Raw genomic sequence first — 27,977 nt, forward strand, 5'->3', positions numbered from 1 at the left:
CAAAGCAGATTTGAGATTTGTATGACAGGTCAGGAAAGACTGGTTATTTGTGAGCTATAGATCCCAAACTGAGAGAAGTTTAGGGAGGAGAAGGGATATAGAAGGACACAATTCAGCTGAATCCAGCCAGAATATCTAAGCAAGAGTATGGTACAGGTGGGGTTTGCTCTCAGTACATTTTAAAGGGTAACTTTCTAAAGCTATCATCCAAAGGAATTGACTTTTCATACTTTTCATACTTTTCATTGACTTTTCCCTGGGATTCAGAGTTTTTTATTTACTTATTTCTTGAGGTGTTCCAGACTCAAGGTCCTGCATGTACGGTAATGATAGCTACTTAAATTGCAAATATGCAGTTTTGCATCATATTGTAATCTTGGCATTGGTTCAAAGCATTAGGCTTTTCTAGTTTTATTATCCTGAAAATTGACATGTTTCTTTTCCTTTGATCCAAACCTTTCTTGTTAGTTAACTTGACTTTTTACTCTCCATGTCTAGATATATTTCCCAGGAACGGGATTATTGGGTCAGAGGGTTCTAAAACAATTACAGGCATACCTTGGAGATATTATGGGTGTGTTCCAGACTACCACAATACAATGAATATTATAAGAAAGTGAGTGACATGAGCTTTCTGGTTTCCCAGTGCATATAAAAGTTATGTTTATACTATATTGTAGTGTCTTTTTTTTTTCATTTAATAAGTTTATTTTGCAATCACTGTATCTTAAAATTATGTCTTAATGTATCTGAAAAATATCTGAGAGGTTACATTGCTCAGTGTCAGAGATCAGTATGTTATTAAACTAACTTTAAATATTCTAAGCGAAAACTTTTGCAGCCTGGCTTTATGGGGTAGGAATTTGGAGCCATAATTGCTCTTGGTAGAGGCAACTCCAAGTTGTTTGGAGGAAACTGTTGGCTCCATTCACAGGTGTGCCCTCAGCCAACTATTGGCAGAGAGGTCTTCATCAGCCCATTCTGCTTTCTTTGGAGTCATTAACTCTTGGCCAGATGGTCTGCCCAATACTGTAGTGTCTTAAATGTATAAAAGCATTGCTGCTCATACTTCTAAAAAAAAATGTACATATCTTAATTAAAAAATACTTTATTGCTAGGAAATGCTAATGATTATCTCAGTCTCCAGTGAGTCATAATCTTTTTGATGATAGAGGGTCTTGCCTTGGTGTTAATGGTTACTCACTGATCATGGAGGTGGTTGCTGAAGGTTGGGGTGGTTGTGGCAATTTCTTAAAATAAGACAACAGAAAGGTTTGTTGCATCGATTGACTCTCCCTTTCATGAAAGGTCACTCTCTAGCATGTGATGCTGTTTGATAGCATTTTACCTACAGTAGAACTTTTTTCCAAATTAGAGTTAATCCTCTGAGAAACCCTGTTGCTTTATCAACTAAGTTATGTAATATTCTAAATCCTTTGTTATCATTTCAGCAATGTTCATAGCATCTTCACCAGGTGTAGATTGCATCTCAAGAAACCGTTTTCTTTGCTTATCCATAAGAAACAACTCCTCATCTGTTCAAGTTTGATCATGAGAGTGCAGCAATTTAGTCACATCTTCAGTCCACTTCCATTTCTAGTTTTCTCTTGCTGCTTCCACCATATCTGCAGTTCCTTCCACTGAAGTCTTGAACCCCTCAAAGTCATCCATGAGGTTGGAATCAACTTCTTCCAAACTCCTGTTAATGTTGATATTTTGACCTTCTCCAGTGAATCATGAATGTTCTTAATGGCATCTAGAATAATGACTCCTTTCCAGAAGGATTTCAGTTTAATTTGCCTAGATCCATCAGAGGCATCACTATCTTTGGCAGCTATAGCCTTATAAAATGTATTTCTGAAATATTAATCATCAGACTTGAAAGTCAGAATTCCTCCTTGATCCATGGGCTTCAGAATAAATATTGTGTTAGCAGTAACAAAAACAGTATTAATCTCCTTATACATTTCTATCAGAGCTCTTGGGTAACTATGTGTGTTGTCAGTGAACAGTAGTATTTTGAAAGGAATCTTTTTTTCTGAGCAGTAGGTCTCAACAGTGGACTTAAAACATTTAGTAAACCATGTTGTAGATAGATAGATGGCTGTCCTTCATGCTTTATTATTCTGTTTACAGAGGACAGGCATAGTAGATTTAGCATAATTCTTAAGGGCCCTAGGACTTTCAGAATGGTAAATGAACATTGGCTTCAGTCTAACTCACCAAATGCATTGGCCCCTAACAAGAGTATGCCTATCCTTTGAAGCTTTGAAGCCAGGCGTTGATGTCTCTGCTCTAGCTATGAAAGTTCTAGGTGGCATCTTCTTCCAATAATAGAAGGCACTGTCTCATCTACATTGAAAATATCTTGCTTAGTATAGCCACCTTCGTCAGTTGTCTTATCTTGATCTTCTGGATAACTAGCCAACAGCTTCTGTTTCAGCACTTGCTGCTTCACATTATACTTTTATGTTATCTAGACGTCTTCTTTTCTTAAAGCTCATGAACCAACCTCTGTTAGCTTCAAACTTTTCTTCTGTAACTTCCTTACCTCTCTCAGCCTTCATAGAATTGAAGTGAGTTAGGGCCTTGCTCTGGATTAGGCTTTGGCTTAAGGGACTGTTGTGGCTGGTTTGATCTTCTATCCAGACCACTAAAACTTTATCCATATCAGCAGCAAGACTATTTTGCTTTCTTATCATCTGTGTGTTCACTGGAGTAGTACTTTTAATTTCCTTAAGAACCTTTCTATTGCATCCACAGCTTGGCCAGCTGTTTGGTACAAAAGGCCTGGCTTTTGGGATACCTCAGCTTTTCAACATGCCTTCCTACTGTGCTTGATCATTTCTAGTTTTCCATTTAAAGTGAGAGACATGTGACTCTTCACTTGGAACAATAACGGCTCTAAAGGCCCATGTAGGGTTATTAATTGGCCTAATTTCAATATTGTCTCTCAAAGGAGAGGGAAAGAGACAGGGGAATGACTGATTACTGGAGCATTCCAAAGCAGAATAATCATTTTATTTTATTTTTTATTTTTATTTTTTTTGAGACAGAGTCTCACTTTGTTGCCCAGGCTAGAGTGAGTGCCGTGGCATCAGCCTGGCTCACAGCAAACTCAAACTCCTGGGCTCAAGCAATCCTTCTGCCTCAGCCTCCCAAGTAGCTGGGACTACAGGCATGCGCCACAATGCCCGGCTAATTTTTTCTATATATATTAGTTGGCTAATTAATTTCTTTCTATATAGTAGAGACGGGATCTCGCTCTTGCTCAGGCTGGTTTCGAACTCCTGACCTCGAATAATCGGCCCGCCTCGGCCTCCCAGAGTGCTAGGATTACAGGTGTGAGCCACCTCGCTCGGCCAGAATAGTCATTTTAAATAATGACTTTTGGGGACCTGGAGAAGTGGCTAGAGCATGGTGTACAGGGTTGGGGATGGTAGCAGGAAGACTTCTAGGAGAAGTATGAGCAGCAGTGCTATGGCCTGCAATAAGCCGATTGTCCATTGTGAGCAGAATTGTCCTCTGGTTAATAATCTAAATGGTAAGCCTAAAATTCTATTTTCTTAATTCTTTTTTATACTAATTCTAAAATCTCATAGTCTGTCTTCCTGTTCTTCTAAAAGCCCGAAACTGCTGTTATCTCTGCTTTCTGTGAGTCCTAGCTTTCCTTTCATTTTCAGTAAAGTATCTCCAGACCAACATTAAAAAAAACTATATCTTGATTTTTTTTTCCTCCAGGCCAAGAATATAATTAGAATACCAATAAATCAAAACTAGGATCTTTGCAAAATATAAATTGAAGCTTTATACATACCAGTAAGGGACTATCATGAATATATATTCAACTTACAACTTTTGAAAGACTACTGCATGATAGAACCAACTAGATCCCCTTTTATTCTTAAAAGTCTGTCTACTCTGACAAAAGTTCCACATTTGCCAACTTGTTCTCAGACACTGCTTATTGAAAGTGAGCTTCCTCTCATGTTACTATAAATCATTGTATCAACATTAAATTATAGAGAAGCAATTTGAATGACTTATTCATTCTCTATGAACGGAACTGTAGTTTTTAAAAACATTATTTGAAGTACTTATTGTGTAAATTTCTTTCAAGTATATTTAATTTTTAAATAATCAGTGTGCTAATACAGTGGTCTCCAACTTTTTTGGCACCAGGGACTGGTTTCATGTAAAACAATTTTTCCACGGACGGTGCAGTGGGGGTGAGGAGCCCAGGCAGTGATGTGAACATGGGGAGTGGCTGTAAATACTGATGAAGCTTCATTAGCTTGCTCATTGCTCACCTCACCTCCTGCTGTGCCCTCCCCCAAGTTTCATGGAAGACACATTTTGCACAGGCAAGGAATGGTGGGGGTGTCGAGCTCTGTGGCCTGGTCCCAGTCCTTGGTTCAGGGGTTGGGGATCGCAGTGCTAACATGCACCACTTCAGTCAAACAGATATTTTCTTATGTTGTCTTCTAGTCTTCTTCAACAACAAAGTCAACAATTTTCATTATTCCTTGTTATTTCTCTCAGAGGGAATAGACATTAAGAGAAACAGTAGAGCCAATACCAAAATATTCTGGGTTCTTGGCATCTAATGCTCTGTAAGACATCACAGGTTTGAATTGGACCTTGAAAATAAACATTTTCACTTTATATTTTTATGTAGAAATTTCTGTCCTGTTTTATCTAAACATATTTATAGAGATACTATAACCAGAGATAGTCTTTTCTTTCAGTTTAAACACTTGGAAATCTTTGTTATGAAGTGTTTACCATGCTCTAAATTCTCTCTAGGGGTGTTTTCTTTGTTTTTGTGTTGTAGTTTATACTCTGAAGAGAGTTTCTAAATTTTTTAAGTTTCACTTTAAGTAGAAGGGATTTTTGATGCTGCCAATGCCTCTGCTGTTATTAACACTGAAGTGCTACTTATGTGACTTGCACAGTGCTTTTTGGATTATTTTGTGGATTATCTCAGTTAGTCTTCACATAAACTTTATGAAGAAATTTAAGTAATCCAAATAATTTGTCCAAGGTTTCACAGTTAATGGTGGCAGAGATGGGATACTTCCAAAGTCACATCAATATGACTCCAAAAATCTGTGTTTCCTCTGTTGTTTGCTTTCTACTTTTCATTTCATTGGGTTTAGCTTTTATAAAAGAGGCAAAATGTTAAGACTTTATTTGGGATTGTGCTTTAGTGAGCACAAAATTTAAGGCTAGCTCAAGTTTAGAGGTAAGGGTAGGAGAGAAATCAAAGATAGTTTACTTGACTGTGGGCAAGTGGGACGAGACTGAAGGTGGTTATCAAACTTAATTCAGTGAATCCTTTAAAACAGTGGGTGAGGCTTAACTTCTGATGAATTTTTATTGTATGTGTAGAAACAGCATGTTTGGATTGGAAGTGCCTTTCCCTTAGTGGGTTCTGCAACCCATAATGTGAATGCTAAACAAATAGCATAATCTCTTTCATGCAGAATTGTTTCTAGAGGATGAGTAGAAAGAGGAAGTATTTCTGGGACCACCACCTGCATTCCTTTTCCTTTCCTTTATTGTTTTTTTAATCAATTTATTTTTTTAAAAATGAGATGGGATCTCACTGTGCGCAGGCTGGTATCGAACCCCTGAGCTGCAGCTATCCTCTTGCCTGGGCCTCCCAGAAAGCTAGTATTACCTCCTCTATTGTTCTATATTGTTGTAGGACACCCAGGGACCATTCTGGCTGTCTTTTCCCTCCAGGACAGGGTGGTCTTCAGGTCTTTAGGTCTTTATTGCTGATGTTCTGCCTATAAGCCTTCTTGTTTCTAGATAGGATGAGAAGAAAAGACAGAAGAGTTGTGCAAGCTGGTGGACTAGAATCTAGCTTTTCTAAAGGCATATTTTTGGCATTTGATTATACTGAGAACAGAATGTTTTTATGTGAACACTTCCTGATTTAATTAATCATGACAAATATAAATACAGGCAGTTGTCTACTCTAGAGTTGTTTAAAATTCAGAGACTAATGGAAGGCTTAAATCAAAGAAATTTTGCTAATGTTTTTTGAGACAGAGTCTCTCTCTGTTGCCTGGGCTATAGTGCCATGGCGTCAACCTAGCTCACAGCAACCTCAAACTCTTGGGCTCAAGCAATCCTGCCTCAGCCAAATAGCTGGGACTGCAGGCTCATGCTACCACACCCAGCTAATTTTTTCTTTCTTTCTTTTTAGTTGCTTTTATAATTTTTTTTCTATTTTTAGTAGAGACGGCATCTCACAATTGCTCAGACTGGTCTCAAAGTCCTGACCTAAGTGATCCTCCCGCCTGGGCCTCCCAGAGCGCTAGGATTACAGGCATGAGCCACTGCACCTGGCCTGCTTTTGCTAATGTTTGTGTTAAAACTACAGGTTTTAACATGAACTTTCTCTTTCTTCTCTGAGGAAAATATTTTTGTATTTCTCTTAGTTGAATGAAGAAACTACTTTGCCAAAAAGCTCTGAAACTTGGATTTTTAACTGAAACAGCCATGTATATTTGGCTAACTTACTGATAAAACGATAGAATAGAAGGAAGCTAGATAAATTTGGAGGAGGGCTCTATAAAGTTTTAAGCCTTTTTTAAAAAATGAGAAATACAATAAATGTATTTACAAGGAGAATTTAGTAGGCTGTATAATCAGCTTTTATTTTTATATTAACATAAGAAAGGAGAAAATATCTGATATCTTTCCCAAAACCATAGAAATATTCTTAGCTAGTCTACCGTTGAGAGTCTATGATATAATACAGAGTAAAGAACTAAAAGTCTAAATACTCTGGGTGTTCATATGTCTTCTGTTATTGACAAATAGCCTTTTATGAATTGTTTGCCTCTCTTATGTTAAATGTTAAAGTGAATGCTCACAATAATTGAAAATTATTGCTTGATTAAGCTATTTTTTAGAACTAGTAATAATGGATGAATTAAAATGTAATGTTTGGGAAAGATACAAAAAATTTGGATGGATTAGTTTAAAATTTGATTCATATTTTAGAGAGAATCTGATCTGTAATAGGAAAAAAAGAACGACTCCTGTGAACAAAATATCTGAGTTTGAGTTTGTCTATATTTTTAACTAATTGACTTTGTGGCCAAGTGTATATGCTTTATGGAATGTAATTTCCTTCCTTTTAGGCAAAAATGAGAGATTTGAGGCGAATATTGTATTTTAGGTATAGTATTCTTTTTTCAAACTCCTGACCTTGAGCAATCTGCCTGCCTCAGCCTCCCAGAGTGCTAGGATTACAGGCTTGAGCCACGGTGCCCTGCCTGATATTTGTTTTTTTGTGCCTGGTTTATTTCACACAAGACAATGACCTCCAATGCCGTCAGTGTTGCTGCAAATGACATGATTTCATTCTTTATGACTGAATAATATTCTGTTGTGTATATCTATCATATTTATCCATTCAGCTGTTGATAGACAGGTTGATTATGTATCTTAATATGAGTAGTGCTGCAGCAAACATATGCGAATACAGGTATGCCTTTGATATGCTGATTTCTTTTTCTTTGATTAAGAGACCCAGTAGTGGGATTGCTGAATTGAATGGTAATTCTATTTTTAGTTTAGTTTTTTTTTTTTTGGAGAAATCTCCATATTGTTTTCTACAGTGGCTATACTAGTTTACATTCCTACCAATGGTGTTATGCTGTTCCCTTTTTTCTGCATCTTCTCTAACATCTATTTTTTTTTGTCTTTTTCATAATAGCTGTTCTGACTAGAGTAAAATGTTATCTTATTGTGGTTTTCTTTTGCATTTCTGTGCTGATTAGTGAATTTGAGCATTTTTCATATACCTGTTGGTGTACTGTCTTTTGAGAAATGGCTATTCATGTCCTTTGCCCATTTTTAAATGGGATTATTTGGTTTTTTCCTGTTAAATTTAAGTTCATCAGTACATAGAATATTTTCTAGGATAGAACATATGTTAGGCCACACAACAAGTCTCAACAAATTAAAAAAATAGAAATCATGTAAAATATCTCTCAGATCACAATGGAATAAAACTGTAAATCAACACCAAGGGGAACTCTGTAAACTATACAGGTACATAGAAATTAAACAGCATTCTCCTGAATGACCACTGGGTCCATGAAACAATTAAGATGGAAATAAAAAAATGTTTTTTTTTTTTTGTTTTTTTTTTTGAGACAGAGTCTCACTCTCTTGCCTGGGCTAGAGTGCCGTGGCATCACCCTAGATCACCACCACCCCCAGTTAATCTTGTGCCCGGCTAATTTTTAAATTTTTTCTATTTTTAGTTGTTTTGGCAATTTCTTTCTATTTATAGTAGAGACGGGGTCTTGCTCTTGCTCAGGCTGGTCTCGAACTCCTGAGCACAAGCAATCCTCCTGCCTTGGCCTCCCAGAGTGCTAGAATTACAGCTGTGAGCCACCGCGCCTGGCCTAAAAAAATGTATTGAAACAAATGAAAATGGAAACAATATACCAAAACCTGTGGGATACAGCAAAAGCCATTCTAAGAGGGTATTTTATAGCAATACATGCCCACATCAAAAAAGTAGAAAGACTACTAATTAATCTAATGTACCTCAAAGAACTAGGAAAGCAAGAATAAACCAGACCCCAAATTAGCAGAAGAAAAATAATAAAGATCATAACTAAATGAAATAGCTAAAATATTTTATGCATTAAGTTAATAGTACAAATTTAATAATTTGTCTCAGGGTACAGTAGGGCACGTTTAACCTGATTTAGAGAACAGTGTATTTTCCCCAGAATTTTAATAGCACGTATTTTTATATGATTAAGGATATGCAATTAGCAAGTCCTCCTTCATTTTACCTGTTCCACCAAAATATTTCTCTAGTTGGAGTTCTTGTGTATTTGAAAAGTACAGTGGGAATTTTGCTTTTATATGCTCATCATTACATCCCTAACACTTACTACAGCAATGCCTGGCACATAGTATTAATAAATACTCGGCCGGGCGTGGTGGCTCACGCCTGTAATCCTAGCACTTTGGGAGGCCGAGGCGGGTGGATTGCTCAAGGTCAGGAGTTCAAAACCAGCTTGAGCGAGACCCCCGTCTCTACCAAAAATAGAAATAAATTAATTGACCAACTAAAAATATATATACAAAAAATTAGCCGGGCATGGTGGCGCATGCCTATAGTCCTAGCTACTCGGGAGGCTGAGGCAGGAGGATCGCTGAGCCCTGGAGATTGAGGTTGCTGTGAGCCAGGCTGACGGCACTCACTCTAGCCTGGGCAACAAAGTGAGACTCTGTTTCAAAAAAATAAAAAAATAAAAAATATAAAAAATAAATACTCAATAATTATAAGAATTATAGAAATGAATATATAAATGATTTGTAATTCAAGCCTGCCCTCCTCTAAGTTATTTGGAGAATTATGAGGTTTACCTCATTATAAAAAGTAGGCACACCTAAATACTGCTTGGAGAAAAGAAGACTAATTTTGGAAGCTTGGCTAGAGGAAGACATAGATGTTTGAAAAGGCACTTATGTTCTCTGCACTATTTTTTGTTTGAAATGAGTCAGCGAAGGTGCTGTATTACAAACAGTACAAACATTTAAGGAAGCTGGTTGTTTTTATAGTCAAGGGAAATTCAGGGTTGTTGGACCTGGGTTTAACTGTTTTAACTTAGGCAGAAAGAAGAAATGAGAAAGAGCAAGAGAGTATAAAGATTTCTATAGTTAAGTAGTTAGGAAGAGGGAAAATATAGACATAGATATATAAACTTGGGTGAAACTCATTTGCTATAATTTTTCACTGAAAAACTCTTTATGTAAATCAATGTATTTATAAGAGAAATTTTTTTTTTTTGAGACAGAGTCTCACTCTGTCACCTGGGCTAGACTAGTGCCGTGGCGTCAGCCTAGCTCACAGCAACCTCAAATTCCTGGGCTTAAGTGATCTTCCTGCCTCAGCCTCCCCAGTAGCTGGGACTATATAGATGCCCACGACCACGCCTAACTAATTTTTTCTATTTTTAGTAGAGACAGGGTCTCGCTGTTTCTCAGCTTGGTCTCAAACTCCTGACCTCAAACAATCCTCCTGCCTTGGCCTCCCAGAGTGCTAGGATTACACGTGTGAGCCACTGTGCCCGACCAAGAGAAATCTTTAAGCTTAAAAATTGAGAGAGATTTAGAGACTAGGTAGACCTATTAAAAAGAAAGATATTTTGAGCATATATGTGTCCCACAGGTATTTTACATCCTCCTTACTAATACAGTACTATGCCCAATTTTTAGAAGATATATTTCTTCCTGGATTCAAAATAGTAAACAGAAGAAATATGAATAATGTAAAAACTAAACTGAAACACAACTTGCAAGTGACCTAAATTAATTAATTAATTTTTTTTTTTTTGAGGCAGCGTCTCGCTCTGTTGCCTGCGCTAGAGTGCCATGGCGTTAGCCTAGCTCACAGCAACCTCAAACTCCTGGGCTCAAGCAATCCTGCCTCAGCTTCCCGAGTAGCTGGGACTACAGGCACGTGCCATCATGCCAGGCTATTTTTTTCTATATATTTTTAGTTGACCAATTAATTTCTTTACATTTTTAGTAGAGATGAAGTCTCACTCTTGCTCAGGCTAGTTTCAAACTCCTGACCTTGAGCTATCCTCCTGCCTCTGCCTCCCAGAGTGCTAGGATTACAGACTTGAGCCATCGCGCCTGGCCGCTGAACCTAAATTTCTTTTTAAAACTGCCGCATCATTTTTCATTTAAAGAAAACTGGCAAGACAGTGTCTTTAGTAAATTGCAATTACTAGTTCATTGTAAGATTTTTTTCTGAAGCCTTACTGCTCCCAAGTCCATTTTCTAGTGACATTTTGTAGGACCTTCAGCTGATTAATCTTCCCTGGGTCGGACTAAGAATCGGAATTCCTCTAGCCCTGACTCCCTGGAGCTGATGCAAGACCTACTGAAGAGAAGATGAATAGTTGAGTCTTTTCACATGTGTTTTCCAGTGTGAGGAAGAAATATCCACTGAGTACATGGGTTTGAAATCTAAATATGTAAAATATTGGAGAGGGGGTTTACAAATTTGGTGTGTCATGTCTATTCTCAAAGTAGAAAAACTGTAACATAACAGAGCATTCCTCAGTATGATTTCTTTTTCTCTTCTTCTTCTTCTTCTTTTTTTTTTTTTGGTATAGTAGTAGTTGAAACCTCAGTATGATTTCTGACATCCTGTTTTTCTATTGCTAAGTGCTACCCTCAAATATACTGTCATATCTAATATATGGGAGCTTTTGGAAAATCCAGAGTATAAGTTTGAAGTGAATGATCTGTTGCCTGCTGTTTTTGTCCTTAACTTGCTATAGATCATCACAGTGTTTGACCAGCGTAGGCTCTATCCTCCTGTTAGGTTCTCTGTTACTGCTGCATAGTGCTGGCCTAGTGCATGGCATACTAAGGATCTGGTTGGCGTCACTAACAAGGCTCTAGAGCTGTGCTGTCTGGTGACTGTTGAGCACTTGAAATGTGACAAGTGCAACTCAGGAAGTCAGTTTTTTAATTTTATTTGTGTTTAATTTGTAATCAGATAGCTACATGGCACTATTGGTCATCATATTGGACAATGAATATATAGAACATTTCCATCATCACAGGAGGTTCTCTTGGATAGCACTGCTTTAGAGATCTCATTCTAAGACGTTGGCCTCGCACAAATCTCTGAACAAGTCGACTGTTTGTCCAGCATCCTAATTTATCAAATGGAGGTGGAATATGGATGCCCTTTAGTTGCCAAGAATATTAATATGTGACCAAAATCACTGTGCAGAGCTTCGTTTCCTAAGGAAAAAACACCCCTAAATAATATTGCAGAAAATGCTGATGGCATTTCTTAGATTAATAACTGTTAAAAGATATCTAGTAACTGCTAGCGGAGTTGTTTGTTGATTGAGAAAATTTATGTTAATGTATCTTTGAAGGATTTATAATCTATCTCCTTTCCTATTTAGGTACTTAAAGCTTTCACCAAAACACCCAGAGTCAAATACTGCTGGAATGGACATCTTTGCCAAATTCTCTGCATATATCAAGAATTCAAGGCCAGAGGCTAATGAAGGTAAAAAACAAAAAAAAAAATTGAATTACCACTGCAACCCCCCCCCCCAAACAACAACAAAAACCTATTATTATGACAGTGATTATAAACCAGTACTTTTTAAGTATTCCTATAAATATTAAAAACTGTCTTTCAGAATTGATCAGAAATTTGATAATTAACTGAGATAAGTCCACATTGCTCTCTCTGTTTCTTCTAGTGGCACAGTGCCTAGCATATAGTGGGTGAGTGATAAAATGTTTATTGAATGAAGTTGTTCTCATGGTCTTTTGAGAAGTTACTGTGAAGATTTAACAGTATATCAAAACACTGGATTATATGGTTGTGGTGACTTGGAATAGATTGATGGAGCTTAACTTACACTATTATAAAATCTTTTGTTTACTGTTTGATGCCTAAAATCGGCCTGAGTGGTTTTTTGTGCTAATTACCCTTAAAGAACAATTTTTAGAGTTGCTTTAAGAGAGTAAATAGACTCTCACTAGGCTTCCAAATTTCTTTGCATCCTAAAACTAGAATTTTATTTTCAAGTCATATTTTAATTATGAGAATTATTTAGGTAGGACAGATGTGATTTTCTTTTATTTATTAAAGGCACTGTTTTATCATTTCATTTACCAAACATATATATAGTGAAAGGAAGTCTCTTTAAAAGAGGTTCCATTTAATGAACTGTGTCTCAACTACAGCATTCAGTAATTTCCTTTTCTCTTCTCTTTGGGATGGTAAGCATTGTTCTCTCTGGGGAAAACTGTATAGAGAACCTTAATGTTTATTTTATTTTTTTTGAACTTTAATGTTTATTTAAAAGTAACAACAATAACCAGTAAAGCTTGCTCCGAAAAATACCGTAATTCATCATATTTTAGCTAGTTTGATAACTTGGGTATGGTTCTTTTGACTGAAAGCTTATGGCAGCAAATGAACAAAAATACCAAAGGGGAAAAATCAGTGCTGGTTAAGCAAGAATAAATATCTTTTTAAAAGTGAAATACTTGCTGATTTCCCTGTATTATTTCAGCAGGAAGATTTCTAAGCTATTCGGGCCATTTTTTATTATTAAATTTAAAAATTGCAGCATTTTATAATATAGTATTGAATTTCAGTGTCTTTTCCTCTTGGTTTCTGCAATAATAGTCACTGCATGAAATGTTTTTTCTACAGTGAAGGGAAGAAAGGGGAAAATTTTAGTACTCAGGCCTGGCTTATATCTATTAATAATGTGTTCCAGTAGCTGCCTTAGTTTGGAAGCAATTTTCTTTAGTAATTGGCTTTTTTTTCTGACTAATGTTTCTGTCTAAGCATTTACACACTAAGTAAACGGTTATATTGGAGCCCTCCTTTCCACAATGTCTTTTCTGTTCTGCCCTCCCTTCATTCAGGCTAACTGTACTTTTCATGAAACTATCCTTTCTATCCAGATTCTCTTGCTGCATAGTTCTTTGAGTAATCTTAAAGTTAAGTTTTTATTTCTCGGTGTGACTTTTGGGAGCTGGAAGGTGATTGAATTTCTTCTAACACTTGGCGGGGAGGAAAGGGGAATACAATGTGTTTGCTTTTGCTTTGGGAGATGAGGGAAGAAAAGGGAAAAAGTGACTCATTTAAGTATAACTTTGTATTCTATTTTTTTCCTATCAATTTGTTGCTATCTTATGTAGCCACCTACTATTAACTCAGAATGTTACAACCAATAAGAACAAAAACATACTGCATTACACAGTGCATAACCTGGAAGGCTTTTATATTAAATTACCTATTGGGTAAATAAAATTTCCAGTTGCCAAGCAACTTCCTTCCACAGGGATCTGCCACTGCCACGAGACTTTAGAAAGCAGTGTTCCAAATCACTTTGGAGCTTAATGGGTCTCTCCTTATGTATGTATATTTGTTGCAGATCTTCTGTCTGTTTGGTGCAATTAAATGCCTTTAATAATGCTACGAAATTAGTCATTCACCTCCTTATTTCCCCAAACATCCACTCAAGTATTGACAGTTTACACAGTCATTTTATATGGTAAATCAGAATAGACAAGTCTTTGATTAGTTTTACCAGCCTATTATATATTTCACAAAATCCAGTATGTTTGGAAAATTTTAGGACTTTTTAGGACCTAATTCTAAGTAAGGGATTAGATGCCCTAGATGCTACAGTTTGGGACTAGTGAAAGTGAAACTGAAGGGCCAATGCTTAGATTGGGGGGTAAAGCAAATAAAATTTAAAGAATAAAATAAAAGAAAACATTGATGATAGATAAGATATATAATTCTTTTAGTAACATGTTCAGGTTGGGAGTGAAAGTTTGTGAAACCTTTTAGGCATTAAAAGAGAAACCAGTGGGTAATTCCTTTTATGGGGATGAATTAAGTATAATCTGTCTGAGATCTGTTTTTTCAGTTCTGTGATATTATTAATTTATATAAGTTACTAAGATATCAAATGAAACTAGTCTGGTGTTTATAATATTCTTTAGAGAGAAATGAATTTAGCATCATTGAATATACTCTGAAGCATATTTCATAATGTCCAAATTCCTATGTTTTAGTGGAGGCAAGGACTCTAGAGGTTCTGATTAGTTATTTTTATTCAGGATCCCTTCTTCTTCTTTCTCCTTTCTCCCCCATCCTCCTTATCCCTCTTTTTCTCATTTGCTCTCTTGCTTTCTCTCAGGAAAAGTGTTGGGAGTCAGAGGATGGTGGTTCATCATTGTAGCTATGAAACTGTATTATATATTTAATCATCTCTAAATACCCATTTCTTCTCTCCATGTCCAATGATGGAAACCTAGCCTTTAAGACTTGGCTGTATAAGATTGATTACCCTTTATTAAAACTAGCAGTAACTTAAAAATATAGTTTTAGCCATGTAAATGATTATAATCTTTAGCCTTTGTTGTCTTCATCATAAGTTGTATCATTTTTCACTAACAGAAATACTGTTGTTACATTTAATGTTTTCTGCCTTGAATTTTACTCATTCAAATCATTCAAGTAATAGAGATACATGCTTGTTGAAGTTAAAATAGTATAGCAATAAATTTAATAAAACTTCATTGCCCTTCCTTAATCATTTGACCTCCAACAAATTAGTGTGCATTCTTTTTCTATGTAATTTTGCAAACATTTTATGTAAATGTATATTATGTACATATTCACATGCAGTTGTCTTTTTCACTTATGTGGTAGAAATCTTTCCATATCAAACATAGATCTAACTCAGTTTTTAGAAATTCTGCTTAGTATTCTATCATATGGGTTTTTTTTTTTTGAGACAGAGTCTCACTTTGTTACCCAGGCTAGAATGAGTGCCGTGGCGTCAGCCTAGCTCACAGCAACCTCAAACTCCTGGGCTCAAGCGATTCTGCTGCCTCAGCCTCCCGAGTAGTTGGGACTACAGGCATGCACCACAATGCCCGGCTAATTTTTTCTATATATATTAGTTGGCCAATTAATTTCTTTCTGTTTATAGTAGAGATGGGGTCTCGCTCTTGCTCAGGCTGGTTTCGAACTCCTGACCTTGAGCAATCTGCCTGCCTTGACCTCCCAGAGAGCTAGGATTACAGGCGTGAGCCACCACGCCTGGCCTTATCATATGGGTTTTTATTGAGCCATTTCCCTGTCCATAAACATCTAGATTGTCTCAAGCCTTTTACTGTGACAGTGCTGCCAGTGAATGTCCTTGAGGTAGATTCCATATCAAAATTTGTGCATTTAAAATTTTTCTCTGTTTTTGTCCAATTGTTCTCAAAATCTATACCAGTTTATATTCCCACTAATAGTATTTATTTCCTCATACTCTGATGCTGGTGAATGCGTGAATCGTTTTAATTTTGTTGTATTTGTGTAGGCAAAAAAGGGTGTTTTGATTTTTATAATTAATTATAAACTGATTGTGTCACCTTGGTTGCAATTATTAACTTGTTTAGAGCTTTTCAAATAGCTTTTTAGAGATATCAGCATCACTACAGCAGGGGTATTAGAGAGTAATAGTGCTACTTAATAGTTATGATTGACAGGCCGGGCGCTCACGCCTGTAATCCTAGCACTCTGGGAGGCTGAGGCAGGTGGATTGCTCGAGGTCAGGAGTTCGAAACCAGCCTGAGCAAGAGCGAGACCCCGTCTCTACTATAAATATAAAGAAATTAATTGGCCAACTAATATACAGAAAAAATTAGCCTATTTTTTATATAGAAAAACTAATATATATAGAAAAAATGAGGGCATGGTGGCTCTTGCCTGTAGTCCCAACTATTCGGGAGGCTGAGGTAGTAGGATTGCTTGAGCCCAAGAGTGAGGTTGCTGTGAGCTAGGCTGATGCCACAGCACTCACTCTAGCCTGGGCAACAAATGGAGACTCTGTCTCAAAAAAAAAAAAAGTTATGGATGACAAAGAACTACTTTCTGATGGCCTACTACTGCCCTCTAGTGGTTAATCTCGATATTTTCTTCATTTTAACTAACATACTCCTTTACCATAGTCTTTAAAACTTTGTTTATGGAATGGTGCTGTTCAGTATCTCTTGGTACTTCTGATTTTGTTTGTTTTATTGGCCATACATTATGCCGATATATAAAAATTGTATCAAACTAATTGATCATTCTTTGTTTTTATTATTCTTTGCTTTTTTTTTTTGAGATAGTCTCACTTTGTTGCCTGGGCTAGAGTGCCATAGCATTAGCCTAGCTCACAGCAACCTCAAACTCCTGGGTTCAAGCAATCGTTCTGCCTCAGCCTCCCAAGTAGCTGGGACTACAGGCACACGCCACCATGCCCAGCTAATTTTTTCTATATATGTTTTTAGTTGGCTAATTAATTTCTTTCTATTTTTAGTAGAGACAGGGTCTCGCTCTTGGTCAGGCTGGTTTCGAACTCCTGACCTTGAGCAATCCGCCTGCCTCAGCCTCCCATAGTGCTGGGATTATAGGCATGAGCCACCACGCCCGGCCTATTAATATACTCTTTATTCTAACATTCTTTTTTTGTGTGTTTTGAGACAGAGTCTCACTTTGTTTCCCAGGCTAGAGTGCTGTGGCGTCAGCCTAGCTCACAGCAACCTCAGACTCCTGGGCTCAAGCAATCCTCCTGCTTTGGGCTCCTAGAGTGCTAGGATTACAGGCGTGAGCTGCTGAGCCCCGCCTGTTCATGGTAATCTGATCAGAGAACAAGTCCTTGTATTCTAATACATATTTATTCTTGTTCACTGTTTTTAATAGGAAACATACTTAATCTTTTAGTTCTTTTTTAGTTCTTTTATAACCCTGAGATTCTGTCCTCCTTTTTTTTTCATTTTAGTACAACCATGAAATTTTCATAATGCCCTTGACCCCTTACTAACTTAGCTGTTTCTCATGTTGTATTCTTTTGTTAACTTATAAACTTTATATTTCAGTTAACTGTATGCATTATCACTACCTTACATGTAATTAATAAAAAGTTGTGTCTGTTGCTTTGCATTTTTTATTATTCATTCATTCATTCATTCATTCATAGACAGTCTTGCTCTGTTGCCCAGGCTAGAGTGCCATGGCGTCAGCCTAGCTCATAGCAACCTCACATTCCTGGGCTCAAGTGATCCTCATGCCTCAGCCTCCTGAGTAGCTGGGACTACAGGCATGTGCCATCATGCCTGGCATATATATATATATATGCGCCAGGGAGGGAGGGAGAAAGAAACTAGCAGGACAACTAAAAAAATTATATATATAAAATGCATATTATATAATATAATTATATTATATAATATATATAATTATATAATATAATTATATAATATATATAATTTTTTTTTAGTTATCCTGCTAGTTTCTTATATATATAATTTTTTTTTAGTTGTCCTGCTAGTTTCTTTCTATTTTTTAGGAGTGGTGGGGTCTCGCTCTTGCTTAGGCTGGTCTGGTCTTTTATTTTTAAATGGCTTTATTCCCTGTCACTTATAGTTCCAGCTGAGCACCTTAATGCATCAAGGTTTTTATTTTACTGGGTTCTAGTGTCTTTTTCTGCTTACGTTTCCTCTAAGAAATAAGGTAGCTTAATCATGGCTATGGCTAGGGTGATCTTTTATTAATAAAATAGGTAAATTTTTGATCTTGTCACTTATCACTTGAGGTGACACATTCCAATTTGTTTGATATTTACCTAAGTAAAAAATATTACCAGCTGGGTACGGTGGCTCACGCCTGTAATCTTAGCACTCTGCGAGGCTGAGGTGGGAAGATCACTCGAGGTCAGGAGTTTGAAACTAGCCTGAGCAAAAGTGAGACCCTGTCTCTACTAAAAATAGAAATTAATTCACCAACTTAAAATATATAGAAAAAATTAGCCGGGCATGGTGGCACATGCTTGTAGTCCCAGCTACTCAGGAGGCTGAGGCAGAAAGATCCCTTGAGCCCAGGAGTTTGAGGTTGCTGTGAGCTAGGCCAACACTGTGGCACTCTAGCCAAGGCAACAGAGTGAGAGACTGTCTCAAAAAAAAAGGAACAATTAGCTAGGCGTTGGCTAGGTGAGGATACTGAGGCAGCAGAATCACTTGAGGTTGCTGTGAGCTAGGCTGACGCTATGGCACTCTACTCACGGCAAAAAAAAAAAAATACATATATAGTACCAAGTCTTCTTTACATGTTAAAAGGGTGTTGTGTTCTATAGCAATATGCGGTGTCTACCTCATTCCCACTCCCACAAAAGAGATAACAGTCAAGTACAAATTTCTAAACTTATCTGACTTTAAAAGTATCTAGTCTATGTTTTCATGTATTCATTATATGTTTTCTTTTTTTTTTTCCTTCCCTTTCCCTTCCCTTCCCCTCCTATTCGCCCTTCCCTCCCCTTCCCTTGGTCAGAAAGATACAGCAAGTTAGAATAAGAGATAATAAGAGAGAACAAGAGATAATAAATTATTTTTAAATAATGGGGAAGCCATGGAGCCCTGTGCAGCTGCAGTTCCTTTGCTCGTTCTCAGTTTCCTGGACCTCTCACAATTGTGTACATCATTTTTGCTGAATGTGTTTCTAGAGGCTCAAGATTGTCTACTTACCCTGCTCTCCTCTCGCCAACCTCCCATATAACATAGCTGCTAAAAAACATTCAGTTTATCTTGAGCTGGGTGAAAGAAATAGCAATCTGGCACTTCTCGCCTTTTATCTCACTGGTTGTATGTATTGTGTGTTTTACCCCCACTAGAGTGTAAGCTCCCCAAGGGCAAGGATTTTTGTCTGTTCACTCCTACATCTTAGCTCTTAGAGCAATGCTTTGTACACAGCAGGCATTTAATAAACATTTATAGAAGGAGGAAGGAACAATTGCAGGAAGGAGAGAAAGGAGACAGGTGGCACAAGAGGAAGAACTGAGAGAAGGAAGGAGGAAGGAAGGTGGGGGAAGAAGGCAGGTCAGTTCTCTCAGCCCCCTCATTCTACTTTTTCAGCTAATTTCTTTTTGAATCTTCTTCATACATTTTAAGAAACCCAAAACTTTTATATGTAATTATTAGCCTTTCTTAGTCTTGGCCAAGTGTTCACCAATCCAATTTATGTTTAAGTTTTATGAATTTTAGGGGATACAGAAGAAGCACAAGACACATATTCTACTTTTAAAGAACATAGGGTCAGGAAAGCAAGAATGATGGATTACTTTAATAACAAGAATTAGAAGGAAGATGTATATGATTTTGTTTAATATAAACCAGCCCTGAGTTAAAAAATTTAATAACTTAAAAAATCTATTAATATTAGAGCTCATATCATGGACTAAACATAACTAATACATTTTTAAAACTATATTATAGAGGGGGGGAAATGGGCATTTATTGAAACCTTAAAATCTGTACCCCCATAATATACCAAAATAAAAAAAAAATTATAAAAAAACAAAAAACAAAAAAAAAACAACTATATTATAAACTAGAAGGTATTCAGTTACCAGACACTGATTTAAAATACCTTTAATATCCTCAAAAAATAAAAAAACAAGATGGAGAATTTCAGCAAAGTAGAAATTATAAAAATGAATCAGATGGAAGTTCTAGAATTTAAAGCTATAGTATCTGAAATTGTGAACTCAATAGAGAAATGTAACAGTTTGGACAATAATGAAAGAATTAGTGAACTGGAAGATAGGTCAGAAGGAAATATCTAATAGAAGCCCAAAGAGACAAAAGGACAAAAAAATAATAATAATACAGAAGAGTGATAAGACATGGAGCACAATGAAAAAGGTGTCTGACATATGTATAACTGGAGTCTCAGAAGGAGAGAAGAAAATGGAATAGAAGCTGCACGTAAAGAATTATTGCCAAGAATTTTCCAAAATTGATGAAAGATGGTAAGCCATAGAATCAGCATTATATAACCCAGCAGCACAAATACTAATATAAAAGAAAACTACACCTATATACATCATAGTCACATTGCTGAAAACCAGAGGCAGAATCTTAAAAATGTCAGAGAAAACCCTTTAAGAGAATAGTGATAAGAATGAGCACTGATTCTCAATAGGAACAGTGGAATTCAGAAGACAATGGTATGAGATCTTCAGTGAACTGACAGAAAGCAAATTAGAATTCTATAAGTAGTGAAATACTAGGTGAAAGCAAACACATCCAAATATTTTATCTTTGCTTCAAGATGTGACATTTATATCTATAGCCTTGGATTGATATACTTGCTAATAAACCAGTCAACCTTTTCTATGATTTACCCCATTTAATTTATAATTCCAAGTCATAACATGTTAAATTCCAGGATGTCAAAAATCTCTTTCCTTTGATGCTTAAAATAAGGCAAATTTTCTAGTCTCTTATTTCTGGATCTATAAGGTAGGATAATATCTACCCTTCTTATGCCCTGTTGTTGCTGTGAGAATCAATTCTCTTAATATATATTCACCAAGGTTTTTAGCTGAAAAAGAATGTAAGAACATGATGATTTTTATTTATGAATTTTAATAAGTAGACATTTTCAAACAAAAACTGGTGAAACAAAATTGTCACAAGAAGGAATTGAAAATGTGAATAGTCGTATATCTATAATTAAAAATCATGTAAGTTTTCTTATAATTAAAAGGAAAACTCCAGATCCAGATTGCTTCATTGATGAACTCTTTCAAGCATTTGGGGGAAAAGTAGCATCAGGCTTGCACATACTTTTCCAGGGAATAGAAGAGAGGGAATACTTTCCAACTTGCTTTTTGAGCCTTGGTACCAAAAGCACACAAGAACATCAAAAGAAAGGACATTTTCAGGGCACTCTCTCTTTTGAGCGCTGATGCAAAAGTCTGACAAAAGGTATACCAAATTCAGCAAAATGAAAAAAGATAATACACACAACTGAGTTGGGTTTCATTCAGGAATAGAAGATTGTTTAAACACTCAAAAATCTGTATACATTGTCAGATCAATAAAGGAGAAAAATTATATGGCCATTTTAATAGAAGCAGAAGAAAGCATTTGATAAAATTTATTATTCATACTCAACATGATACTCATTGTTCTTTAAAAGAGTCTTAGCAAACTAGGCATAGTGGGAAACTTCCTTAATCTGATAAATTCTACAAAGAACTATAGTAATCATCCATATTTAATGAGAAAATAGTGAGAGATTTCACCTGGTGATTGGGAACTAGAAAAGGGTGCTCACTGTTGCCACTTCTACTTAGCATTTTACTAGTTGTCTTAGCCAGTATAATAAGGCAAGAAAAAGAAAGGCATGAGAATTATAAAGGAAAGAATAAATAGATCATTATTCTGAAACAATATAATTGTGTAAGTAGAAATTCCAAAAGACTCTACAGATAAACTGTAAGAAAAAAGTGAATTAGCAAGGTTACTGGATATGGGGCCATTATAAAAATCAGTTGTGCTTTTGCATAAGAGTAATCCAATGATACAGCATTTTGTAGGAGCCTGCCTGGTATGAAAGATTGAGCTGGGATTTGAAGGCATTTCCAACCCTGAATTCTGAGATTCTTTAAGAGTGTATTTCTTCCCTTTTAATCTTCTCCGCAGATTCTTTTTCCTACCTGTCCTTTAAATGAGGTTCCTTAGGACTTTCCATAGGCCCTCTGTCTCTCCTTTACTCCATGGTTTCATTGTTCATTTATGTTCTCAGGACTTCCAAATATTGCTCCAGCCCAGTCTATGACACTGAAAACTTGTCTATTGTACATCTCACATGTCTTTACAGGCACCTCAAACTCGGCATATTACTGAACTCATCTCCGCATCCTCTAAATCTGCTTTACCTCTAGGAAGGTAAATATTTCAGTAAATGGCACCAGCATTCGCCCTGGGCGTTGTTAGTTTGTTGAACAGCTTCTGGGAATAGGAACGTTTTATGTTTTATTCAACTGAAAACATTAACAATGTTTAAAACAAGACTTGGCACATAGTAGGGACTCAAGTTATGTTATGTTGAAAACATCCTATTCCTCTTTCTCCATGTTCACTTTGGTCTCTGAGCTCTCTTGGTTTATCTCCTAAACTCTTCATTCCTTTTTGTGCCTACAGCCCCTTACCTAACTAAGACTATCACCTATTGTCTGGACTACCATGAAGGGACCAAGGGATGAGTGGGTGGCAGCAATTTGGAAGAAGAGGTATTGGGTTAGGACGTATTTATGCTGCTGGAAGATATCTAATATGCAGCATGTAAAACTTTACCTTTTTCCTTAAAGGACCTAACTTTATTCAATCTTATAGCTACGTGGATTGTCACCTCATGATATTTAACTTTCTTTTATGACAAATTATGTAATCATCAATGAGTTCATCTATTCTGAGCTTGAGAAGGGAAGGTGGATTGGGAAGTAAAGGGTAAAAGGGATAGTAGAAGATTTATCTGTTGTTATTCCATATTCCTTTAATGACATTCCTGTCCCTTTCTGCTAAGGGTCACTAACCTTGACTTTACAAATGTACAGTGGTGGTACATGGGTGATTGACGGATAGAATTCTCGCCTGCCAAATGTACAGTGGTGGCTCTGTCCCTCTTCTCCCTGAATCATAATAATCATAGCATCTTAATCTATTTGGCTAAAGAGGCTCCCACTTCAGTATTGTAAATTGAACTCTCTAATCTGACCTCTGGGCTTTTTGTATAAGGTAGTGCCATTCTTAGCTTCTTCTGTGAGACAGTACAAAAATCCCAGGCTCTCTGCTTGGGTTGTTTGTATTGGAGTTTCTTAACATATTTCTTGGTGATAAATCCAAATGTTCCTGGGGGAGTAGGAATTAAAATTGAGGGCAGGAATCTCTGTCTCTGCAAGATTTTCTTCCGTTGATTTGAATTAATGTTTGCCTTTTCCCACCCATTTTCCCCAGTTTAAATGGTCGACTCTGTTGGGCTAGCTGTGTTCATGTGTGGGGCATTTAGTTATTAGCCAGTTTTTATAAATATAACTGTCTGAAACTATCATGCTTCTTTATACATTTACTTGAACAAATATGTCTCATCCCCCTACCATGTAAACAAGGTGGTAGGAGAGCAGGAAGCCCATCTGTCTTGTTCTAGTGACACAGTGCCTAGTGTCAGAGTAATGCTTCTACTTTGGGGATTGGGCTTACAATGTTCCCATCTGTTTTTCAGCCCTGGAGAGAGGTCTCTTGAAAACACTGCAGAAACTGGATGAATATCTGAATTCTCCACTCCCTGATGAAATTGATGAAAATTCTATGGAGGACATTAAGTTTTCTACACGTAAATTTCTGGATGGCAATGAAATGACATTAGCTGATTGCAACCTGCTGCCCAAACTGCATATTGTCAAGGTAGGCCTATGGATGTGGTGTGACATTGCTATTACCTAGTATTGTATTTACTAAGGTAGCACTTCCTTTGTGCTTAAAACATTTCTGATCTCATATGACTAGCAGCCCCCCAAATAGTGTAACTTAATGTGGTTTAGGCAATATTTGAAATACTGTAGAGTTAATTAAATGGAATATTACATCTTAAAATCAAGACATATGAGAAGAGGAATTTTTTTTCTTGTAACTGCATAAAAATATCTTTCAAAGATGTAATAGATCACTTTGAATTGGAGTTTGCTATAATGATTTATATTGTCACATTCTGTTCTGTGATCACCTGGCCTTTTCTATTCAAGGCAAAAAAATACTGATCATTTATTATGTGAGACACTGGGTAGGCACATTGCTAAGTATATAGAATAGTAATAAGCACTATTGTGCAGTAGAGATCTAAGATAAGGAAAATAGTGATCCAAACATTGTGTGTGTGTGTTAAAGTATTTATCTGATGATTACACCTGGCTGTCTTTCTGTATGTCCTAGGCAGGCATTTGCAGTCACTGTTATACCTCAGGATCTCTGGGGTAGCTTGCAGTCTTGGTAGTTATTTAAAACTCTAGTTAGAATGATAGTGACAGACTTCTTTTCAAATAGAAGCAGTTCTCAAAGATATATGGCATTAATAATTGGCTCTAAAATCAGAGATATGTCTCATTTATAAGACATGGAAAATCAATCTGTTAACTTTTGATCTCTTTGTATTTCAGGTGGTGGCCAAAAAATACCGCAACTTTGATATTCCAAAAGGAATGACTGGCATCTGGAGATATTTAACTAATGCATATAGTAGGGATGAGTTCACCAATACCTGTCCCAGTGATAAGGAGGTTGAAATAGCATATAGTGATGTAGCCAAAAGACTCACCAAGTAAAATAGCACTTATGACAGAGATATCTTCGTGTCTTCCCCTAAGAATATGCTTTTCCTAACAGACTGCTTCTCTTCCTAGAGTAGAAATTATATTTTGCATGAACATGCAGTTATTCAAGATTAGGATCAAGGATAGACAAGATATAGTAGTTATCTTAAAATATACACTCCTAAGCAGTATTATTTTGAAATCCTTTTACCCTGCCTCCCCAACCCGTATCCTCCTCTCCTCTAATTTGGAGACACTCCATCACAAACTTTTCACTTTAGAGGTGGTTTGCCATCTCTCGGGATCCCTAACCATTTTGTCCGATGGCACACATCACTGTGTATCGATGTCAAAACTTTGGAGGTGCAATGTGTGATGTTAAAATAGTAGCCATGACTTCATCAGGCAGCCCCAAACTGGTGCATAATGCATGGTACAAGGAATATTTATGTATTTTTTGAAATTTTGTAATATTTAGTAAGAGTATATGAAAGGATTGCTACTGTATCAGAAATATTCTGTTTCAATTTAGTCTGTCCTGGATATGTACTAAAGAATATTGCCACCAGAGAAGAGAGCCTTCTACAGAAATTCACTACAGATTTTGCTATTTTGCTTTGTAGATATATCTTTGCTTTTGCCTAAAAGCATTTATCCTTCCTACCAATTGAAACATCTGACACTATGTAGAAGCTAAAAGTTTAGAGGAAGAGATGGTTTTTTAAACGTCTTCTGCAAGCATTTTATACTTAGAAGCTGATGGGCATCTGAGACTCTGTCTTAATGTGTTTGTTATATATATTTTGCCCAGTGCCATTCATTTGGAACATTATTGCTTGCTTTATTTTAAAAAGCTCCTTTTTAGGTAAGCATAGAGCTTGCTACTTGTAGATCTTTTGAGCAACACTACATAAACTGATACTTAGTTGATTTAGCTATAGCAGTACAATGACTAACACAAATTAACCTAAGGAATGAAGGGAGGGTTTGTCAAAATATGAAGTAAATTTTTGTTTCTAAAGCATATTTAATGTAGATGGTCTAAAGAATGCATTATCCTTCCTAAATTAAAACAAAATAAAACACAGACTACCAATTTTCTTATTTCACCCCATTTACCGTGCGTAGAGGATTGTTCACTCCTGTTGGACTAAATTATAGTTGTTATGGTGAGTGAGTATTTGCTGCAGTTTTGCCTGATCTCAATCATTGTACTTCCTTGAGTTAAATTTTTCTATAGCCATGTTGAGGAATAGCACTCTGCATGTGTTTTTGTTTTGTTTTTTTTCTTTTTAAATCAAAGTCCTAAACAAGAATTCTTTGTGCTCTAACAATAGAAGATGAAGTTGGTGAAAATAAAAATTTGCTATGCATGTATTCTTTAAAAAAAAAAAACACAAATAAACAAAACGGCCAGGCGCGGTGGCTCACGCCTGTAATCCTAGCACTTTGGGAGGCCAAGGCGGGCAGATTGCTCAAGATCAGGAGTTCGAAACTAGCCTGAGCAAGAGTGAGACCCTGTATCTACTATAAATAGAAAGAAATTAATTGGCCAACTAATGTACATAGAAAAAATGAGCCAGGCATGGTGGTGCATGCCTATAGTCCCAGCTACTTGGGAGGCTGAGGCAGAAGAATTGCTTGAGTCCAGGAATTTGAGGTTGCTGTGAGCTAGGCTGACGCCACAGCACTTACTCTAGCCCGGGCAACAAAGTGAGACTCAGTCTCAAAAAACAACAACAACAACAAAACGGACTTTCTGAGTATAAATCTGAAGACTATGCTTGTGACTGTAATACATTTTTTTGTAATTTTTTATACCTAACTTGTGTAGAAAATGCTGTTTCTCATGAGCTATTTTTTGAAATTTTAAGTATATTGCTTTGAAATGACAGTGTTTTCCCCCTTTGATATGCTAATATTTAGTAAGCACTGGCTTTATGGAAGTAGCCTGATTTTTTTTATAAGTATACTGCTTTTTTTTAACCTATCAGTAAATTAGCTTAATATAGAAAGATAAGAAAAACTCCATATTGTATCCATTTGGCTCAGGGAAATTCCTTTGCCTTACCTTTCTTAGAACACCTGTTGCTGATCAAAAGTTTGAGTACCTGTCTTTTCGTTATTGGATGATGATTTATTGAGTTCTAGGAGGAAGCACTTTCCAGTTATTTATTGAGAAACTATATTACAGTAGCTTCAGTGGATGAGTGTCCCATCTGTATCAGTACACAGGCAGGTATCATAACTATTCATTTACATTTTAAATAGTGGCAGCATGGTATTCAGGTGATACTGAACCTTGCCTCATAGCTTAAGGTATGAAAAGGATTTGAGAGAAGTGGATATCTGTTCTTTCTAGTGGTAGACTAAGTGGTACAAAGTGGAGGCCTAACAGAGGAAAGAGTTCTAAAACTCAAGTTCTATAAAACCCATTCTAAAACTCAAAGTATTTTCACTTTGGATATTTATTTGCCTCATCATTTTTTATTTATCCAATGATTGCACCTGGTTTTCTCTGGATGTCCAAGAAAGACAGATAGATTATGACTTTGACAAAGGCAGAATTATTTTTTTCTCTGTATAAAGACAGATTTTATTAATTACTTTATCAGAGAAGTTAGTCAAATGAAATTGAGATTAGCAGGTGGACAAAAGTTAGTAGAAAGGATGATCCTACCACATTCTTTTACCTTATTGTATGTTTGTAGAAAGATTATAGCTTAAAATATTGAAAGATTTGGGACATAAAAGTTTTCAGGCCAGGCAAGTCATGTAGTGTAAGAGTTGACATAATGGAAAACATCTGATTTTATTTCTGCAACTAACAAATCATTCTCCTTCATTTAAACACCAATTTATGTTTTATTTCTTCAGTAAGGAGATTATAGTCTGAATGGAAGGTCTCACTGCTTTCCAAGGGATTCTGAAAAATTTTTGTATTAAACAGTTGGAAAGCTGTCTTTTATTCCAGTTGATATAACGTCCCTTTTCTGATATAGAGCAGATTTTCTATACAGTTCTGTTATCTTTTTTTACTAGGATTGTTAACTTTTGTGATGAAATTCAAATAAGATTTCTTGGTAACCTTGGCTTTCACAATTTATCTTTAAACCTTTGAGTGATCTATATAAAATTAAGAGATTTCTGACATTTATTCTTACACTAAGTGGATCAACTCTAGAATATAGGCATTTTAACTTCTGTTGGGTTTTGAATCTCTCCAGAGTT

General features: G+C 36.3%; 1 protein-coding gene across 1 annotated transcript in view; it reads left to right on the forward strand.

Annotated features, from left to right (window-relative positions):
- Positions 1-25,833, forward strand: part of CLIC4 (chloride intracellular channel 4) — a 76,063-nt gene extending 50,230 nt beyond the window's left edge. The window contains exons 4-6 of the mRNA XM_012750593.2: positions 11,985-12,091; positions 23,663-23,844; positions 24,594-25,833. Of these exons, the coding sequence (XP_012606047.1) occupies positions 11,985-12,091; positions 23,663-23,844; positions 24,594-24,758 (454 nt within the window). The 3' untranslated portion in view covers positions 24,759-25,833. The remainder of the gene's footprint in view (positions 1-11,984; positions 12,092-23,662; positions 23,845-24,593) is intronic.
- The last annotated feature ends 2,144 nt before the right edge of the window (positions 25,834-27,977 follow it).

Source organism: Microcebus murinus, chromosome 2 (genome assembly GCF_040939455.1).
Source record: "Microcebus murinus isolate Inina chromosome 2, M.murinus_Inina_mat1.0, whole genome shotgun sequence".
NCBI classification, from domain to species: domain Eukaryota; kingdom Metazoa; phylum Chordata; class Mammalia; order Primates; family Cheirogaleidae; genus Microcebus; species Microcebus murinus.